Source organism: Zonotrichia leucophrys, chromosome 14 (assembly GCF_028769735.1).
Source record: "Zonotrichia leucophrys gambelii isolate GWCS_2022_RI chromosome 14, RI_Zleu_2.0, whole genome shotgun sequence".
NCBI lineage: Eukaryota > Metazoa > Chordata > Aves > Passeriformes > Passerellidae > Zonotrichia > Zonotrichia leucophrys.
Window position 1 is genome coordinate 10,690,848 of NC_088184.1, and position 21,096 is coordinate 10,711,943.

At 44.1% G+C, this 21,096-nt stretch overlaps 1 protein-coding gene across 2 annotated transcripts in view; it reads right to left on the reverse strand.

Annotated features, from left to right (window-relative positions):
- Nucleotides 1-5,703: 5,703 nt before the first annotated feature.
- PRKAR1B (protein kinase cAMP-dependent type I regulatory subunit beta) overlaps nucleotides 5,704-21,096 on the reverse strand; it is a 94,330-nt gene continuing 78,937 nt past the window's right edge. For both annotated transcript variants that reach the window (XM_064726124.1, XM_064726123.1), the window contains exons 10-11: nucleotides 8,640-8,721; nucleotides 5,704-8,222 (exon numbers count right to left, since the gene is read on the reverse strand). In XM_064726124.1, coding sequence (XP_064582194.1) covers nucleotides 8,050-8,222; nucleotides 8,640-8,721 — 255 coding nt within the window. In that variant the 3' untranslated portion in view covers nucleotides 5,704-8,049. The remainder of the gene's footprint in view (nucleotides 8,223-8,639; nucleotides 8,722-21,096) is intronic.

Consider the following 21,096-nt stretch of genomic DNA (forward strand, 5'->3'; position numbering starts at 1 on the left):
ATTAGTCAGCTAATCTGCTGTAATCTGCTTAAAAAGCAACTGAAATGGGTTTTCTTTCACTGAATCATGTTAGCCCTGTCTGTGCAGTGACTTCAGATAGGGAAGGGATTCAGGCACAAAAGGGCATTTACCTTGTGGGTGCTCACAGCATTGCTCACATTGCAGAAGAGCAATAAATTTCCCCTCCTGCCTTAGAGAACGGGACAGCTGCCGTGACTGAATTTAAGCTGAGATGAGTGTCAGGCCCTTCTATCCCATTTCCTCGCTGCAGCTTTTGAACTCTATTGCCTGGGGATAAACTGATCTTTGATGAGGCACCTGCACGGTGTCTGCACAGAAGTCATCCTTTCTGAATTTATTCTGTTTTATTTCACTCTCTCCTAGGGAGAGCTACAGGAGGTGCCTTTACTTAGCATGCTCCTGGATTAATAAGGAAAGCATCCCATACCCTTTAGTCCCAACTCACCTTTGTTAACAGGGGAGCTGCAGCTCAGGGTGGAAAAATATTTTAGATACTCACTGTACTTCACAGAAGGTCTCTGGTGATGGGGACATCCATGGGACAGGTGTGCCTCCTCTGGGCTGTAAGGTCCAGGCTTGGACCCCTAATAGCCCAGTGAGTGAAAGGTAAAGCCTGGGCAGCAGAGAGCTTCCTCCAGCCAACCAAGCAACAAGCTTGTCTGGGACACTCAGCTAGCACATGGCTGAGAGGATGTGAATAGTGATGAAATCCCATTCTGTGGCTTTCACCATTATTTAGAGGTTGGAGAATGTCTCCAAGCCCCTGTTCCTGGTGTAGGGATGCTCACACAGAGGTGGCCTCATGGGATACCAGGTGATGGCTGCAGCATGGGTGAGTCCTGAGCTCTCTGCATCCTGTCTCTCCAAGACATTGGCAGGGAACAGCCCTGCTGGGAGAAAATGGGGCTGAAACAAGCCACCCTGTGGGTATGAGGCCAATTTATTTCCCATTTACCCACCACTCCTGGGACCAGCCAGGTGGAGGATGAGGTTGCCTGTGGCTCCCTGCCCAACAGTGGTTTTAAATCTCCTGCCTCCTGCACTGGGAAGGTTGGGCACCTCCTGCCTTCAACCAGGTTTGAGCAGTGGCTGCAGCCCAGATCTGCTTCTGGACGTTGAGACCTGGAATCTCTCCAGGGAATCCTGGGGAAGGCAAAACACACCTTGTGCGTCCCTCACCCCCCAATAAAGAGCAACACTGGCAGGACTGTGGCTCCCAGTCTTGGAGGGGACCTGGCCCATCACCTGAGTGACCCTCTGGCAAACACATCAGCCTTTGGTGTGGGGGCAGTCATTTTCTCCCCTTTCACACATCCCCAGTGCCGGTAGATAATTTCAGTGTGGGTCCCTCTGAATAATACATTCATCCACAGTCCTTCCCCCACCCCGTCCTCAGCAAGGCCTTCACGAGTTGAATACGGTGGCTCGGCTCCAGCACACACAGCTGCCATCACTGCTGCAATTCTTTTGCCTTGAGAAAAAGCATATACAATTTAATATGCTCCTGGCACAACAGCTTTTCTGTAGCAGAGGAGGCGGGTTTGTTTATGGCTATTTTGATAGGGCAGCTTTCATCCGGACACAGGTTCTGCTGCTTCTCCCCGCCTGCACAAGGGTGCCTTTGTTGGGCTGGTTCTCGTGTTCTTCTGCCCATTTTGGTACCTTCTCCTGCTCCCTGCAAACCCAAGGTTTAAAAAGCCCTTCTTGCTGGTCATGTTATTCTTTAAAAGCTAGATCCTGGGCTAGGAGCCAGACATGCAAGGCAATGGGAGAGGGTGTGATGCTTTACTGGATATGTGTCAGGGAAATGAACCATCCTGCCATCTCATGGGAATTTGGCCCATGGAGAAGAGTTTTTGGTGCTTGTGGTGGCCGTTAGCAGTGACTTACAGGCTTTCCAGGCTGGGGAGCAGCTCTGTTGCTTTCTCAGACACCTTCTGTCTCACCAACAGCCATATGAACCATGCACAGGGGCACAACTCCTTCCTCCAGGCAGGGCCAACACAGGCTTTTCCATCTTTGCAGGAGCTGGCACTGAGAGATGCAGATTCCCTTCCGGCAGCAATTTCCAGAGTCACCCTTACGCAAGATAAACTGTGAGCAGTGACACATCTCCCTGCTCCCGCGGCACTCAGCTCCCCAGGCAGGGTGGGGTGTGCAGGAGATGCACCTGGGGCTGGGAAGTCTCAATCAAACCACCCAGAGCCTGCAAGCTCAGCCAACTCCTTCTATTTGGCAAGCAGCTTGAGCTGCCCCTGGTTGATGAGGAGAAACAATCTCTTGTGTTTTTCAGCTGCTGAATCTGCTCCCTCTCAGCACCACAGTGGAAATAAATGGTGGGAGGGTTTAGCCAGCACTAATTCATTGCCACGTTCAATCTGAAGCCGCTGTGACTTTGTGTTTGGCCCACAAACACAACGGAGAAAATGAAACCGGATAGAAAATACAACGGATCATCCGATCATCGTAAGCACATGGGAAAGAAACAGAGTCACTCTGTAGTGCACATGAATTCCACACATGTGGAGGAATGCAAAGCAGCTATTGTACCCCCACTTTGCAGATCCATTTCACTGTTTTCCCAGTTTATCTGGAAAATACATACTGCATGGTACTGTACGTCGTATTTCACTGCTATGCACCATGATGTCTTCTAATGGAACAATCACCATGCTTGTAGTCTAAGGGCAATACAAAAGTGCTTTCAAATAATAACAATACATTTTCTGTATAAAGAGGATAGGGAGTAGCCATTTCCCAGAAAGGCTTGATTTCCCTGGAGCCAGCAGTATGAACATCCAGAGCGCCAGTAACAGCAGGCAGTGGTGAGAAATTCCCTACCTCATCATCAGTCTATACATCCTGTTTCCAACTGCCAGCTCTGGGAAGAGTGGAGGCTGTCAGCACCCACCAAGGGTAAGGTGAATGCACCCAGTCAATCTTGGCAGCACAAGGCTCCATTTATCCCATCAGGGCTTGGGTGGGGGGCACTTTGTTGGCAAAACAGCTCTCTCAGCTTTGAAGCAAAGCTGTGAGCAGAGGAGCAGAGTTCTCACAGCCCAGCTCCCAGAGATCACACAGCAGCACAGCATCTGCCAATTCATTCAGCACCGCTGGCCCATGCAGCAACATGGCACGCCACTGTTCCACGTTTGGAGGCAGTTTATACTGGAATAGGAGCACTCTTCTTGAGTAAAATGATTATTTTTTTCCTCTATAAGATCTCACGGCTTTTTAAAGAGAACACTGCACACTTCAAATTGCTGAAGCACAGGAGCATGGGAAGTATACTGCAGCTGGTCTGGGCTGTGGAGGCTGTCTGTGATACTTGTGCAGAGAATGACTTGAAAACAAGAATTAAAGCACAGCTGGGGAGGAGCTGACACACTCAGAAGGGAAAAGTTACCCTCGTACATCTGAGATAGGAGTCAGAGCAGCCCAAGGAGACGCTCATGCTTTGCTTTCCTTACCCAGGCAAAGTGCAGCCTCTTTTCTACAAACTCAATCCAGATTTTTAGACATCAGAAGAATCACTCTGGTATTGGAGCCTGATCAAGCACAAAAAACATCCTCAGCCTTCAGAAAAATACCAGATGGCTGCAGATGCCAGCTCCTTCGGCCAGGCAGTGTTTTGAGAGAAAAGGCCAGCTTGTTGTGGAGTGCTGCATCCCAGATACAACTCTGCAGAGCAGCAAAGAGCCACAGAGAAATCCCTGGAGGAGGAGGAGCATCCAAGCCAACGTATTCCCGTAACATCAGATTTTCAAGGCTGTACATATGCTCCTATCCAAATATGCTCTCTTTCTCCAGAGGGAAGAGGGACCTACAGAAGTGACTCTGGCTGGAAATGCTCTTACGAGTTTCTGAGCAGTCGTGTGCACTTGAAGCTCCAGTCAGAGTTGCCAAATCATTGGAAGCAAGTTACAAAAACATGTCTGGCAATGTGAGAGGGAATAATTTGGTCTCTACATAGTGAACTGGTCTTTGGAATATCAACTATGAGACTTTAAGCTCGTTGGTTCTCAGTCACCTACTCTTTGAGGAGGTCATCATGGTATTCTTGCTGCACAGGATAATATCCTCTTTGTTCTACAGAAGTGAGAGCAAAGAATGGACACTTCTCTCATAAATAGCACAGTGAAAGGATTTATGCACCATTTAAGACTTAAAACTTTATGTGGTGACTCCACTTCCAAAGACCACTGACTACAAGACAAACAGCCCAGCAGCCAATAACCAGCTGGAGTTACTTGGTTCTCCAACAGCTCTTGTGTCCCACCAACACCTGAACAGGTAACATGGTGTCAACCTGTGGTTTCTTGATGATCAAGGAAGGATTCACAGGGTTCACAGTGACTCCATGACTTTGGCACCACTTTAGTGCCACGAAGCAGTGGGAGTGCCTGAGCCAGCCAGAGTAATGTGATACACACACCAAAGCCTGGTCAGCCACATGGCCTTGTAAAAACCTGAGGTGCAATTAGTTTCTATTGAAAAAAAAAGAAGTGTTTTCTTTTGTTTCAGGAGTCCTGAAATGGCTGTGATACAATTAAAACCAACCAAAAAAGGAATGTCATTGAGGGTGAGATGTTCATTTCTGGGGAGCGTGGGCTGGTAATGTCCGTCTGGAAGGACCTCAGAGAGAGCGGTCACTTTTGATTACTGCATAATGTGAGTAATTCTCTGGAAAGACCAGTCCTTCCCTCCTGAAAAGGAGGGGGGAAGCAAAGGGGGGAAAAAATAACACACTCCAAAAACGGAAAGCTGCACAGCCCTTGGATGTCAGGAGCCACCCAAGATTTCTGTGCAGGGGCCACCACACAGAAGCTGCAGGGAGTGAGCCACTGGCCCTGCCCTCTGCTCTGGGGTGGCAGCTCTAGCTCTGGACCCAAACTTGGACCATAACACACCTACTGAAGTGGCCGCCCAGAGCTCTGGTAGGTGGGGTGACACTAACAACACATGGAACACCTCATCACCCAGAAGCCATGCTCTCCAGTTCTAACCCATGTCTGCACCTTGATGCATGAGGTACAGGTGGTTTCTTTGGAGGCTCTGCCTTCTCTGAGAAGTTTGTCCTTGGTGTAGTTCCTGGCCAGCCCATGGCATGAACACAAGCCATGGAAGCAGAGCAGTACATCCCTGGTGCCAAAAATGGGGCTGTGCTCCAGTCCCAGGACAGGCACGGTTCTAAAAATCCATGTGTGTGCCCAAAAGTTGAGAGGACTACTGGGACAGATCCTTGGTGTGGTTGGGACCATGGGCTTTGCCTGTGATACTGGGGGAAAAGGAGGATCAGTGGTATCTAAGAAGGAAAGAGCCTGTTTTTCCCCAGGTGTACCCCAGGCCATACAACAGGCTCAGCATCAGTCCTGAAGGTTTCACAGCTGGCACCTGCACAACAACAGGAAGGCCCAAGAGACACATCGGACCCCTATTTCTTTATGTAGACATATATGGTTACATTTAAACAGATGATTTTTTTTCCTTCATACTAATCCTCCACAAAACCAGTTTGGTTTCCATTACTATATATAGCACTGGGAATCTTAGTCTATTTTTTGTCCCTTTGCATCTGATTATTTTCAGTAGAGCTCAAGGTCTTGATGATATACAGATTTTAACTGGAACATGACATCTACTCACACAAACTTCCATTAGCAATAAACCCACAATGGCCACTTATAACGTAGAAGAATTTTATTCATACCATAATCCTGTCCCATCATCCACTGCAAATATTACAATTATCTTCAAAATGTCACTGAATATGATTTTGTTCCACTTAAAGCACAGGAATCCTGGTGTTAGACAGTTACATTTCTCTTGAGATTGCTTATAACAGAACCATAATTCAAATGTATTTTCCATGAGCTGTAAAGGTTTAAAGCAAAGAATCTGCAGTGTGTCTGTGTGCTCAAGTAACTTCTAAACAATGAGGCTAATACTTGGTATTTGACAAGAGATGTGTCCTGCATATTATGCGAAACACTCACAATTTTTTTACCAACACAACAGAAATGCTACAGATAAAAGAACATACTTGAGTGACTCATAACATTTAAAAAATATTTCTTTTAAAAATTGCACAAGAGAATACAAAAACAGTGCAGCAGATAACCAAATGCGTATACATTGACATATCTATATAGAATAGGTCTGCCTATATAAATGTACGTGATAAAAATTGCAAGGTTGGAAACTGTGAGTGGTCATATTTAATAACACGTGCAAGAAGCATAACATAACCATAATAAATAGCAGCAACGAATATACACTAACAGGACCACTGAAATTATGCTAAAATAAATTAAGCACCTTTAAGTGATGAGAAGAGCATGAAGCTGAGAAGCTTTTTAGCTCTGTGAGAACCACTGCAGGCAGCTACTTGAATATTGGGCCCTTGGTGGGAGTCAACAGGAACGTGTTCAATTAGCATTTGTTAATTCCAAAGAAAGCAATTGTGTGTCAGTAGGACTCATTTTAGCCATATAGCCAAGTTCAGCTACATCTCTAGTTTCAAAAGGGAGATTGGTGCCATTTTCACTGCTTAACCTTTGGTATGTCAAAGGTACAGAAAGCTTGTATTTACTCAGAAGAATGTTATTGTAAAGAAGAAATGGAGTTTTTGGCCCAGCTGAAGGGCAGGCAGTGCTGTTTAGCATGGCTGAGATGCAGAGCTTTGCTGCTGGCAACAACAAGTCTACCTGCAAAGGTAAAGCTTTGCAAATCATAGTCCCAATGATCCCATCCTTGAGGGCTGTGCAGATCCCCAGCCTTGAGAGATCTGCAAAAAGCTCCATTCAGGAGGAGCCCCATGAGTAGGCAGGGCAGCAATGACTGCCAGCAAGGCCATGAGGCCCCTGGAGGGACCTGGGCTCCAGGATCCTGGTGCTCTTTGTTACACAATACCTGTCCTTTGGAGGAGAAGCAGCATTTTGAAGCACTTATTTGGCTTTCAGAAAATTTTTAAAAAATCTAAAATTTAGTCATATACTAGAAGAAAGGCATTTGAATTTCATTAAGTGGACCTTATTAAAAACAAGCTGCTGTATTTGTCCCTGAAGTGCACCTGGCACTATCTCTTCAGCATTTCATGTAATGCTCAGAGAAGTGGCTGACGACATTCTGCTGAGTTTTGAAGCCAACTTAATTCAGCAGAGAAGCCCCCACTGGACTCCTAAGGACTCTAATGTAAACCCTCATTTTAAAAATTGAGGACAAGTAACTTAGGTCCTAAAGGCTCCATTTGAATTCTTACAAAACATTGTCCCTTGACCTCTTCACCCAGAAGACTGGAGCAGGCTGTTTGCCTGAGCATATCCTACAAAGCAGACCCAAAAGGGGTTGTGACATGGAGGAATATGGACCCTATATTTAAGCCACAAACAAAATCACTCAAAAGCTTTACTTTTCCCTGGCTTGCTGGAATGATCAAAAGCTTCCTCCAACCTTCCCCTTTAAATTGCATCTCATCAATGAGACTGCCACTTATTCCATGGGATTTTGGAACCCCCCAGTCTGTAACCAGTGAAAAGTCTTTTAGAAGTGACAGGCAGAGATATCAAGGAATCGCAGACTGGTTTGGGTTGGAAGGGACCTGAAAGGCCACTGACTTCCAATCCCCTGCCAAGAGCAGGGACATCTTTCACATCACTTGATCAAAGAACCTTGACAAAAGGTAAGACCAGCTTTAAAGATAATAAAGAAAACAGAAATTCATATGTATTTTAAATAGTTGAACCCACAGTTTTAACCAATATGAACCAACAATAGGTAAAAATCTTGTCTGCAAGCCAAGAGCCCAAAAGAGCCCCAATCTTCCCCAAAGCTAGTCTTACCCAAATAGTTATCCTTCCATTTCCATGATACATGAAATTTGAGCTGACATCCACTAGGTGACATAAACAGAAAAAAAATACACATAAAATGCACACTTCTTTTTTTTTCTTCATAAAGCTGTGGAGCTGCACAGAGCAAATTTTAAGTGCACAAGGTCACATGAAGGCAGCTTTCCAGAGGAATCATTTAGACAGTGAGCGAAATGAAGCTGTTGTATCTCTGAATGTTTCTCTTGAGGATCTCGGAGCAGGGGCCGAGCACTCGCTCGAAGCGGGGCCGGTCCAGCTTCACGCACTTGAGGGGTCCTCGTGCCACCACCGTGGCTGCCCGGGGCCGGTTGAGCAGCAAGGCTATCTCACCTGGAAACAGAGACAGCACACTGCCACACACCCTCCTCTCTTTCACAGGGTGCATATTCCACCATCCCGTTGCTCTGCTGGTAGAACATCTCCCTTTATGTATCTCTTGATAGACACTTTACATAATTCTGCTGACAGTACAAATGCATTACACATGCATAATGCATGTGTGTAAAATGCCTTTGAAAACAAATGCTTTCAGACTGTTTTGCTGATTCGGGATCTGTCTCCTGTCAGCTACACTGGTGTAAACCACGGAATGGATTCAGCTTCCCTGAAATCTCTGAGCATCGCTGAGAGAAGCGGCTGACCTGCCCATAACCCCTCGCATGTAAGAGTGGAACACTAATTAAGACAATAAGTACTTGACCCAGACATGCCTGTCTTTCTGAACCATGCTTTGCTGAATTTTCTTACCAAAATAATCTGATGGACCGAGTCTTCCAACTTCGACGTACTCCTCATTGTCAGACCTGCGCTGCAGGACAGAGGCTGTGCCCTGGGAAGAGAAAAGGACAGGGAATCAGCTGGCTTTGCTCAAACCTGTTCTGATTTAAAAAGTACCCAGGCCTGAATATTTCCTTTTCCATATCACACTCCTTCCTGATATATGAATGAAAGGAATTAAAGGATTAAAAAAAGAAATAAAAATCCATCAAACAATTTCTCTGAGTTGTTTAGATGCAGACATATTCCGCTCATAAAAAGAAGAGGAACAGGACAGAACCCAGGAATAAAGTACATCATGCTTTAATATAAATGTATGCTTTAATATAATTTTGAAATATTTTCTGTGTGAATGCAGAACCTTAGAGAGAGAGGGGCACAGAAAATATTTACATTAGAAGAAATAAAAAGGCAATTTTCCCAGTAATAATCCTGGGACACAATTTTGTAAGAGCAACTAGAGCTTATTCCTCACCTGACCTATTGCTGAAATGGGTGGCAAAACACATTTTTAATGCTTGTTGTAACAAAGGGTGATTTTTTTTTAGGGGCTTTGCCCTAAAGTGGCCTGTAGTGATCTGGACACCTGCGAGTCAGTCTCTGGAGAGATGGAATGTGCCTTGTCTCCTCTACCCTTAATAACTGCTGTACCTGACACGTGCTAATACATGTCAAAACTCAGTTACAATCTATTTAAACCTTCAAAGAGTTTTACATGCACAAATATTCTGACCTGGAGGAAATCTTAAATTATTGTGGCATAAAGCTTTTGTAGAGGAACAGAGAAGGTATCTGCTTTTCTGGAAAAAAATTACAGCAACATATGAGAATTTCTTCTGAGTTCAAACCAAAAGAATAGGGAAAGGCCAAATGTTAACAGATTTTGATTTTAACTGAATAAAATAAACCTCCCTCCAGTGCAGAGTGTTCAGTGAACATTCACTGGCTGCAAATATCCTGCAGCCTCCTTCCACCAAAAGAAACTTTGCACCTCCACTAGGTAAATTTTATTTCTTCTGTCAAGTTTCAAACAAAATCCTTTTCCTTGATATAACTAAATTGTTCCACCAACACTGCAGTTTCCCAAGATCTTCCAGTAAATCTGCAAGGGCATGAAAATGCAGAGATAGTGTGATGAGCGTTGCTATTCACACTTGCAGAAGCTTTCAGGGCAGACCCACATTCACAAGCAGCATTCTCACAAATACCCCACACAGGGAAAAATGCCTGCATCCATCCCTCTCCTGCCAAACTTTGGATCAGGTGCAGCTCAGTAAATTGATGCTGTTCTCATTGCTTGTACAGTGTAGATGGATTCAGCTTCAGAGTCACTTCCAGCCCTTGTCCTCCTCTCATCTCCATCTGGAGCCTGGCAAAAACTGAACCCCTTGACCCAAATAGCTGCCTGCAATCCATGTCTCCAGTTCCTTTCCCAAAACTAATTTTTTAAAAAATCTTTTATTACAGATGTTTTATTACATAAAACTAAAAGAAGTCCCTGAAGTAATCACAGTGACCACCCAGGTCAAATGAAGAAAGGACTCAATTCCCCACTGCTCACCTTCAGCACATTGCTATAAAGGTAATCACAGTATCAAGCAATATTGCTTTCATCTCCCTGAGTGTCAGCCTTTATTGTGGCTAATATTTTTCTGACAGGGTCCATGTGATGTAGGACTCCAATAAGTCAGCCTTCTGAAGCAATTTCTTCCACTGTTCCACTACAGTCAGCCTTTTTAATCCAAGAAACACCATATCTGCTGGAGAAGGACAGATGTGTCTGGCCTCCACAATAAACACTTGGCTTGGCAGGATAAAGCAATGCATATTCCAGATCCATCTTTTTTCCACTCTTGTTTTAACAGTCACACAGGCTTTTCCCCTTGCCCAGTGAGAGCAGGTCTATCTCAGAGCAAAACAAGCTTCCTGAAGCCCTGACAGAGAGCACCCAGATGTCAGCTCTGATTACACTGCTTGGCCCCTGCTGCAGCAGCCACCAGCTCCACAAGTACATCCTGCAACATTGTCAGAGTGACCTTCAGGGGAAGGCTGCCCACCCCGGGAAACAAAGAAGATGTTTTTATAATTGCCTGTCTGTATCACCTTCACTTTGTGGCTCTTATCTCTGGAATCAGCACTATTCTGACTGTAGTAAAGGAGGAGTCCAGTTGTAGGCAAACAGTGTAAATGGGGCAAAAAAAAAAAAACAGAAATAAGATAATAAAGAACAAAATAAAATATTACAGAATAAAATAAAGAACAAAATAAAATATTACAGAATAAAATAATGCAGAATAAAATATTACAGAATAAAATAATACAGAAGCAGTCCTTCATTATCCATATATCCGATAAAGTTGCCATGAATTCAGTTTTGACCCCTACCCTTGCCCTCATCCCAACTTTTGTGGCTGTTTTTAACTTCATTTTACTTGTCACTGATTTATGATAGAGTTTTTGGTTTTTTGTCCTTCTTGTGCTTTAGGATCCCCCACCTCCCACATATGATAGGACTGAACAAATCCTCTGGGCCCTGTCCCAGGAGGTAAGGGCATTATCTAACAAGGGTTCAGGAGCTCATCACTGTCACTCCCGAATGCATTTTGTCTCTATGGGAAAGACTTCTCCTTAAATGACACACAGAACTTGGCAAGATGAATCTCTGAAACAAGCTGCATGATCCTAGATTTGCAGGATCAGGCTGCTTAGTGCTGCTCAACTTAAAATGCTGCCTTGTACACTGATACCCATTCAGCCTACACCACCAAGCAAACCCTACAGAGCACAAGCTCGAAGGCTGTCAGGAGGGTTAACACCATAAAATAAATCAGCCCTTTGTGATGATATTAAACTGAAGGCAGACAGGCATGTCTTTCTGCTAGCAGACACTTGGGAGTGAAATTATGGTCTTTGGGGGATCCAGGAATATTCTCTTTCAGTCACTGGGGAGTGCCTGTATTCCCAGAAACTGATAGCATTAACCTTCTCTCCTCTCCTCTGAGTAAATACAAGCCTCCAATTGCAAAAACAACAAGAGTAGGAGTTCCCAAAGCACTGTGCCATCAGCACCTCTCTGCCATCCTCACCCCACGCACCTGCCTGCTCCCTCTGGCACTGCTCCGCAGCACTGCTGGGAGTGTTTATTCAACTCCTTCCAAATGCTTCAGCAGTTTGTTTTGCAAAAATTTATGCCTTAGATATGGCACCATGATTTAAGATATAAAAAATAAATTAAGGTTTATAATCCATGAGCTCCCATCGTCTCCAAAGTAATGAGATTTTGATAGATGTTTCACTTTTAAACTCTCAGATCCTACAGATAGATGAGGGAGACATTCTAGAGTGTGGCCCATCTGGATCAACACTGGGATTCCCAGGCACTTACAAGCACTAATTGCTTCAGGAGCCCTGTTTTTATATTTAACTATGAATCCTATAGCCAGCAGTTGGCCTAAAGAGCCTGGCTACAAAAGGCAAGTATGATTCATGGTGCTAAAAACTGAAATCCTCTATTTTTCTTCTCTATTCCAGCTCAGTGGATCGGATGGGATCACTCCCAGGCAGCACTAGGCAAGATGTGGCAGCTTGTGTTACCCCTGGATGGGACAGACAGTGCAGAATGGGCTTCACCAGGGGCAGGGGGTGGGATGAGAAACTGCACTGATTTAGAAACTTTTTTGGTTTAAAAGTCAGTCATACTGATTGTTTGGTTTTGTTGGTCTAACCACCTATTTTAAAGATATAGCCATCAATAAAAAATATAGTGAGGCTCCATCTGGGATAAAGGATAATTATAAAAAAGAAGACATTATTAAAATTATAAGAAAATAACTTCAATTTTCATAATCAGAAAGTTACTACTTAATATCTCCAGTTTTATTTCATAATTTTTTACTTCTGCTTTTTCTAAAAAAGCACAGGCAAAGTTTTTCCCCCATGGCCTCAAAATGTGCCATTTTTATCCTAGTTTTGAACTTAGAAAGTTTTTCTAGCCTATTTTACTTTCCTCTGCACCACCCAGCACAAAGGGCAGTGCACTGTATGGAGTGAGAGATGGAAAGGTCAGGCTGATCATCTGCAATTGCCATTACCTCCATCAATGGCAGCTCTGAACATACCTTTGCTCTTTCTCACTTTGTTAACCTGCACACTCCATAATTCACACATTCAAAAGATAAGTTTCCCCTCACTCCACAGCCACACAAATCCTCATTAATGTGTTGCTATTAAATCATTGCACAGTTACTACAAAAGGAGAAGGAAGGGGCTGTGCTGTGGCACAACACACTGCTGCTCCCATGGCGGAGCAGAGGGACTGGATGGAGCTGCAGTGGGTCTGAAATGAATGAAAAGATCTGTCACACAGCATGATTCTGGGAGGATTTCATTTAATTGCAGGCAAGATGAGGTTTGTGGAAGTAATATATTTTATTAGATCAACAAGCAGAGCTAGAAAAAGGGATGAGAGCTCTCAGGCACATGTCTATCTTCAGGTTGCCTATTTCCCCAGGTAAATCTAATAAAATCCACCATTCACCTGTCTACAAACACTGTCTGGACCATGTTCTCATATTATAACAGCTACAACCATATTAAGTTGCATCTTATTCAATCATATCTGCTTCCTAGAGCATCACCAAATCATTAACTTAATTTAAGGAGAGCCAAAAGCTCAAAATTTCCTGGAAATTCCTGGGAGCTGGAACTAATTGATATTTAAAGTCCCTTCCAAGCCAAACCATTCTATGATTCTATGAAACAGTGATTGCCTGGTGAATCTGGGAGACCTGTCAGTCAATGCTTCACCCTCCACTTCAAAAAAGGATCATACAAATCAGTTCAGTTGTCTGATGTGAAACCTCAAGCAAATTTGGTCCAGTTTGGAAAACTCTCCCTTCTTGGCTGTCCCTCCTGATGAGCCAGTTTTGATGGTTTTCACTGACAGGAGAAGTGGTGGCTGTTTGCTTTGCTTATCTCAAGCAAGTCAGTTCTTTTCTGCTTCCATTAGAACTCACTATAAATACAGCACAAGGCATTGCCCAAGGTAATGAGCTGCAGAGAGCTTTTGAGAACAAATGTGCAACATTTTACACACCCAGCTTTTTTAATTTGGTTGTGACTCACTACATTTGGAGTTGTGCTGATTTAATGGGATTTTTAGGAAGCCAGCACGTTGGAAATGGTGTTAGGATTAATAATGCAAGGTCAAAGGAGCTCTAAAGGCAATGTAAAAGTTACAAGCTCTGCACCCTCATACTCAGCTGGTTTCCTTAAGAGAGCAGTGCTGCCAAAATCACCTTTGCGCTGTCAGTGATCATCACTACATTGTCAATACAACATTCATCTTATTGGCCATCATTCTCAACAGCACTTCAAATTTTAGCAGAGATGGAAAGCACCTGTCACTGCCCAGCTGGCAGAGGTCCTGGACATCATCTCTGCAGCCACCACTGATATCAAACAACCCGCAGGCTGCTGTGTGTTTTATATCACACACCTGCACCAAACTGCCCTACATGTGCCTGGAGTTTTCCCAGCTCTCTGCTATTCAGACATGTTTATATTAGTTTGGGACTATGGGTTTAGGAATAACACCCAGACCCGGGAGAGAGGAACAAAGCTGTCTAGAGCAGTCACCAAAATAGCCACAAACATTTAGGTACTTTTAAAGACAACAATCAATCATAAGCCAAGTGTAGCTCAAAACAGCAGAAAGAACTAAGCCACAGGGCATTTCCTAGGGATATACAGGAGGCCAGGGTTAAGGCCCAGACATGACTACACCCAGCCCATCATTAATCACCAGGAAATGCCTTTGTCTTGATCGTTCAGTATTTAAAATCATAGATGTCTGACACGGGAAGACCTTTTCAGTCGTTTGGTTCATCCTCCTACTGCAGTACCTCAGACAATCTTTCCCTTCAGTGTTTCTTTGATACAGCCTGCATTAAACCTGTGCTGTACCTTTGTATTCCTCTTGAGGTAAAAGAAATGCTGTTATTAAATGGAAGAAGTCAAGATTCAGACAGAGAGAGACCAGTAAACACAGTGACATGCCAAAAGAAATTGTACAAGCTGCAATTTGCTTTGTGCATGGAGACCTCTGCAATACTCAAGTGAAATAAAATGAGTTTTGCACAAAGTAAAAAAATGGGATTTCTTGTTTTGTTAAGCCTTTCCTGTTGAAATACTTTACAGGAGCAAAACTTTAAGTTTTGTAGTATATATTGACTTTAAATTCTTGACTTTAAATTCTTGCCCTTGAGCCACAGCAGCCAAGCTACCATCAGGCTAGACCACACAAGTGTCAAGTAGAGGCGTATCCTCATGTTGCGGGACTCATGAATTCATCATCATCACCACCATCATCATCATCCCCCATCATCAGACAGAGGGACACCACAGCACCTCTGCCACAGTAGTGCCACACTTCTTCAAACCACCAGTTGCCAATGGGACTGGGAAACCTAAGAGCAAGGGGATGGTTACAGAGGAATAAGGATACCAGCTCTGAGCCATGGGAGGAGCCCCTTGCCTGGGGTGTGATCCCCCCTTGGCTAGTTGTCCTGGCTCCATGCCCAGAAAGCTGGGAAGCCATTGCACCACAGCCCTTGGGGTTCCTCTGCATTTTTATCTTTACTCTGTTCTGGGATTTTGGTCACGCCTTCCATTACACATTCAGTCACCTGTTGAAGGGGTGACAAGAAGCAGAGGTACTCAGTAAAGGTGGGCTCAGATGTTGGTTTTAATGAATCATCTCAGGGATACTTGGCCTTGACTAATCAGTAGCTTCTGTGGGAAAACAACTGAATTAATATTCATCCCAGTGCCAGATTTTAAAGACCGTCTGTGCCAAGCGCTGTGGATTATTGGCAACAAGGCCCTGTTTTCCTCCCTCAGACATGTCAGTGTACAAAGCAATAAAAGTCACAAAGGGAAAAAAATGTTGCATTTTAGAGATTCTTTCTTTCTACAAAGCTAGCCATTATCTTGCCTCTCTCTGAAGCCAGGAAACGTCCACTGAGTCAACATAAAAGTGACTTTATAATGGGTTATTCATCAACTGTTCATATTTGTGACTGACCTGACAGGGCTCATCTCCTGCAAGCAGAGAGCTACCACCTACAGCCAGGGCAGGGGTGAATGTATGGGAGAGAAAACACGAAAACAGAGCTGAACCTCCCTCACCCTGCCCGCAGAATCCTTTCTGGTGAAAATCGTTTTTAGCTGTTAATGCTGTTTTACGGCCCAATTACTCCTACCACCATCTGCTTCTTTGTGAAAACATTCTGTAGATGCTGAAGTAACCAGACCAAGCAAAAGGCTGAGGCACACATTGTCATTAAAGTCTCATAACTAATGCTGTGACCAGGGCTGGGAGAGCAGCTGTGGCCAGCGAGGGCAGCAGCTTCTGAGCAAGAAATAAAACTTGGAGTAAACTGGAGGAAGGAGAGAAGAGAGTTTATCACAGAGATCTGTAAAATCCCCCATGGAAAGATCTCTTTGAGTCCTTTCAGTTAGTGAATCTTGTGTGTTCAAAGGACCAAATTCTGAAATTCAGAAGAAAAAACCTCACAAACTCAAAATTGCCTCATCCTGGAGCACACTGAGAAGTGTCTTGCATGCTCCAGAAAATCCACACTGCACAGCTAATGAAGGAGCCCTAAGGGCTATATTCTTGCAGCAAATCTGCAGTCAACTCAATGATATCTTTGCAGTGCAGGGACAAAACCTATTCCACTAAGGAACAGCTTTAACATGATCCAGAGAAAGGGATGAACTCCAGCAGGGACTGGGAAGTTCTCCATTTCTCTTCCTCTAGGTTGAGCACCACCATATTTCAGGTCTTGTTTACACTGCAGTGTTTTTGCTTGAAGACAGAGAAGCTCCCAGCTCCTGACACAGCAGATGCCTTTAATGTCAGTTCAGATTTAACATGCCTGGGGCCATAAAGTTCTTGTTCACCTTGACTAAGTGCTTTGAATCAGGGCTTGTGAGCTCAGGCTCCAGCGCCAAAGGAGCTTACAGGGATCCTGAAAACCTTGAGGGGTAAACAGCCTGTGCTGCTCTCCCTATTCCCATGGAGAGGCTTTTCATCCCCTGTGAACCTCCAATGCTGTTGCACACAGCCCTGCTAGGAAGACACTTCTGGACAGGATGAAGAGCACCAACCATACCCTAAAGTTGGTATTAGCTCAGGGAGAAGTCACAGGCTGCTTTGAATACAGAGAAAATCTTGCACTCTGATTTTTATGCAAATTCAAATGGGGCATGCATATATTAAGAATGAAACTGCCAATTACTAACTTTGGGGTTTCCTTCTCTGCACACCAAATAATTTCCCTGATTTCCCTGATTTCCACATATCCCATAGTGGTACAGGGCAGGGTGTGTCTGTCATTCCAGCATAAACTTCAGTTTTATGGGTTTACAAATCAGATGTTTTAAATTACAGCTGAATGAGACTGGAGACTCCTACACAAGTTGTCATGTCAAAAGTGAACCAGGGAAACATTCATACATTTTTATTTTATGCTGGGTATAGCATGTGCAAAAAGAGGCTGGGAAAACTACTTTTAAGCCTTTGGGAGCAGTATGGCTGCACTGCATCCTCCTGGGAATTGTGCTTCAAGATGTAGATTTATCAATATCCCAAAGACAGAGTAACACAGCAGGTCCTGTGTGTACACGGGGGTGCTGACATAAGCAATGTCCTCACTCCCAGTGTCCTGGAAGACCACCAGCACATCACTCCTCAGCTGCCATTTCAGCCCTCAGGGACTGCTGATAGCATCATTCCTGGGACAGCTTTCATGTTAGAGCTAAGGATCAGCAGTTCTAGGGCTACTTTCCAAAAGAAGACAAATCCTTTGAACTATGTAGCCAAAGACACTGCAAATATTCCTTTAGCCAGTAAATAATCTTGGATTCTTATTATTTGCCAGCCTTTGATTTATGAAAGAGACCTTTCTACAGAAACAAGGGAAGAAAACAACACATTTCTGCCAATACAAAGTGCAAGTGACTTCCACAGAACCTGCAGTATAAAATAACACCCATCATTTTTGGGTGGTAAGGTTTAACCTAAAGGAATAAGAATGATCCATTAATGATGGGGTGCTGTCCACAGCTCCCACTGTTTCTCTGCCTTAGACCTTCCATCAACAAAATCATGAAGGTCCTTCCAGGTGGCTAATTCCCATCAATTGATTTTTCAGGAATGAAGAACTATCCCAATTTTTGTGCCCTCTGCTTCAGATAATGCAACATGGAGGATGCTTCACACATCTCATATAAAGGTGTGGTGAGGATAAAAACCCTGTGACCTTCATGAGATGTTCATGCAGGTAAAGAGGAATGAGCTGGTTAAAAGGTTACATGTAATATAGACCATAATTATTAAAACTCTTAAAATTATTTAATTATAAAATTATTTATCTCACACCCTAATGGAGGGGCCAAATCCAGGTGAAAACTCTTTTCCATCACAAACTATTGGCCGTGCACATTGCTTTTACACTGTTTTCCTTTCCATCAGACCTCTTTTTCAAAAGTACTCATTTTCCTAATATAAAAGCTATGTGACATTAATGGTCTTGCTGAAGGATGAAGCAAGAGGACTTAATTCTGGTTGTGGACTCAAGATTGAGTCATGACTGGGTTTGACAGTATTTTTTAACTGTACATTTTTAAACTATTATATATTATTCTCCACTCTCTGGGTTCATAGCAACTCAAGGCATTTACATACAGTTGTCCTGGTTTCTGCCACAAATGAGGAACAAAATCTGCAAAGCTTTAAAATAGACTAGAAATAGTGGCTAATCTGAAATTTCACAAAATTGTTAGGAAAATGCTCCCTCGTACATCACTTCTGAGGTTCTGCAGAATTCACCAGAGGTGACTGCACTGCAGTGGTTACTGGTGGGGCTGGAGAAAGAGTTGGAATGAAAGGCCAAAAGCTGCAGTCACTGACAGGTCCTCCATGGCTGGGAAGAAGAAAGGGAGCAGCCATTTGCTTCCTATGAAACATTATCCCATGGATATGCAGCCTGACCCACTGCCCATGGAAGTTAAACTGAGTTTAACAAAAGCAGGACTTAGCTGACATTTAAGTCTCTTTGACTCAGCAAAACACTTCATCTCCATCCCTAGTCAGGATGGGACCCAATCACACACCCAAATTTCCATTTTGATGTCAGCTGGCCATTAAAAATGGATCCTGAGCACGGAGGAACTCTGTAGCAGGGCCAGTGGAAATGGTGCTGCCCCAGCACAACTGGGTGATGTCAAGAAAATCGAACGTCCCTTTCCTGTAAGAGCTCTGTGGGAAACAATGTCTGTGCAGTTAAAAATAAGCAGAGTACAGAGCCCTGGTGCCTGCTGGCTCTGTTTATTCAGGATATTTTGTTTATTGGGTACATTAGGAGTCGCTGCAGACTGCCTTTGACAAACATTTTCGGTATCAACAAAATCCTGGTAACACTAAGCAGTTCAGATTTGTAGCCTTTGAAACTCCTTTTCTAGACAACATTCATCTTCCTAATTAATAATTAATCGCACTGTGTTTTAAAGAGATTATCAGGTGTGATAGCAGAGTGTGCCTAAGGCAGTGACTTCATTATCCCTATGGAAGGAGTTTACTTTGTAGTTCCCCTGCCTGTCGCAGGGGTAGGTGCCAAAGGGGTCTCTCTTAGGTTAGAATGTCAAAGAGCAACGATTTAGGGCAGGAAACAATTGGGCTATTATTTTTCTTTTTTCTTTTTTTTTTTCTTTTCCTTCTTAAGGAGCTTTTAAATCATAAATCTTCAGATGCTCGTTGTGTAATTTAAGACTCGAGTCGAGTTTTCCTACAGAAAGGCCCAATTCTGTGTAGGACCAGGTGCCCTTCCGAGGTTACCATGGCAGGAAGAGTTTACAAACACTGTTCCACCTACAGGCTTTGAACTGCATCTGTGCAGAGACGCTCCAGAGCGTGCCAGGAGTGTCAGCAGGGCTGGAAACACTGATTTCACCTACAGGACACTATCTCAAGTACACTCTCATCAAGAACTCACAGCGGATCCTGCCCAGACCGGAGCCAGTTTGTGGCCCTGACTTGAAATGTCAACAGCAGCACGGAAGGAACAGCCCCCACCGAGGGCTACTGGGCTGTTTCCAATGGGATCAGCCAAGGATAGTGCTGGAAAAATGATCATTACCAATTAATTTCACTCATTTATTTCAATAAGGCAGCCCTCTACACTAAAAGTTTTTTTTTTTTCTTTTATTTGTCGATTCTGCTATTCCCATTGCCTGGTTTCAGTAGTGACAGATATTTATGCCTTTCCCCATTAAGCTTTTCCTCACCTTTAAGAAGTGTCATTAGGATTGTTCCCACTGATGGGGAAACAGGGAGGGCAATGTTTTGCCCACAGACTGGACAGGTGGGTCTGAAAATCAGATGTCCTGACCATGCCTCCTCTCTAACCAGCAGGATAATAAGGAAGAATATAAATCCCAGATTTTTATAAGTGCTTTTCACAAAGGAGTTGGAGAGAAGTACCCTCTGTAACTTAGCACAAATCTGCAATTAAATATACTGGGTTTTAAAGCTAAAAACAAAAATCCAGTGCCAAACTCCTTGATACCATGGGTCCATTTCTCCTTGAATTGTCTCCTGTGAATTATCTTCTATTTTTAGGTCTTTTATTTTTAGACTGCTGCATGCGATTGCTGGGCAGCTCAACCAGCTATTAATTGCAAATGTTTTACTTCTCATGCAGATTTATTTCTACGCTTTCTTTTTAAACCAACCTGTCCTGGGAGCAGATGACAGGCTGTACACTTAAAGGGCAGCCACAAGCTGTGCTCTTCAGGCTCACCCTGGCCCTGTCAGAAACCTTTTGCTGTTCTCTCCTCCTCCACCTGCGCACATTTGTGTGCCTGTGCACACATTTTTCTTGAACCATGTCAAACTTTATGAGTATCAGGGCCATATGGCAGCAGCTCAGCAAGCTCTGAGAGTGCAGCTGAGACTCAGAGGGTCCCTGGGCACAGGGGGTGAGTCCCGTGACAGGCTGGGTGCGCCGGACACGGCGCTGGCTCGTGACAAGCCATGCCAGGGATGGCACAGGGCAGGGCTGGCAGCTGGAAACCCCAGCAGGCTGCAGCTCCCTTTGGTGATTTATGGAATGGCGTTTTTGGCAGCTGTCTCACAGACTTCGAGGTACTGTGCCACCCAGCCAAGCTGGAAGCTGAACTTAAGAGTGTGGTACATGATCAGAACCGCTATTTTTAATGCTATTGTCGCTACCTTTCCCAGTAACCTAGACAACAGCAAAAACCTCTTTTCTTTCCAGTTTCAGAGCACTACTACACTGGTTTGAACTACTGTTTGAGCTGGAGTCTGTGGCAAAGCACAAGTTGGGAATAAAACCAGCCCCTG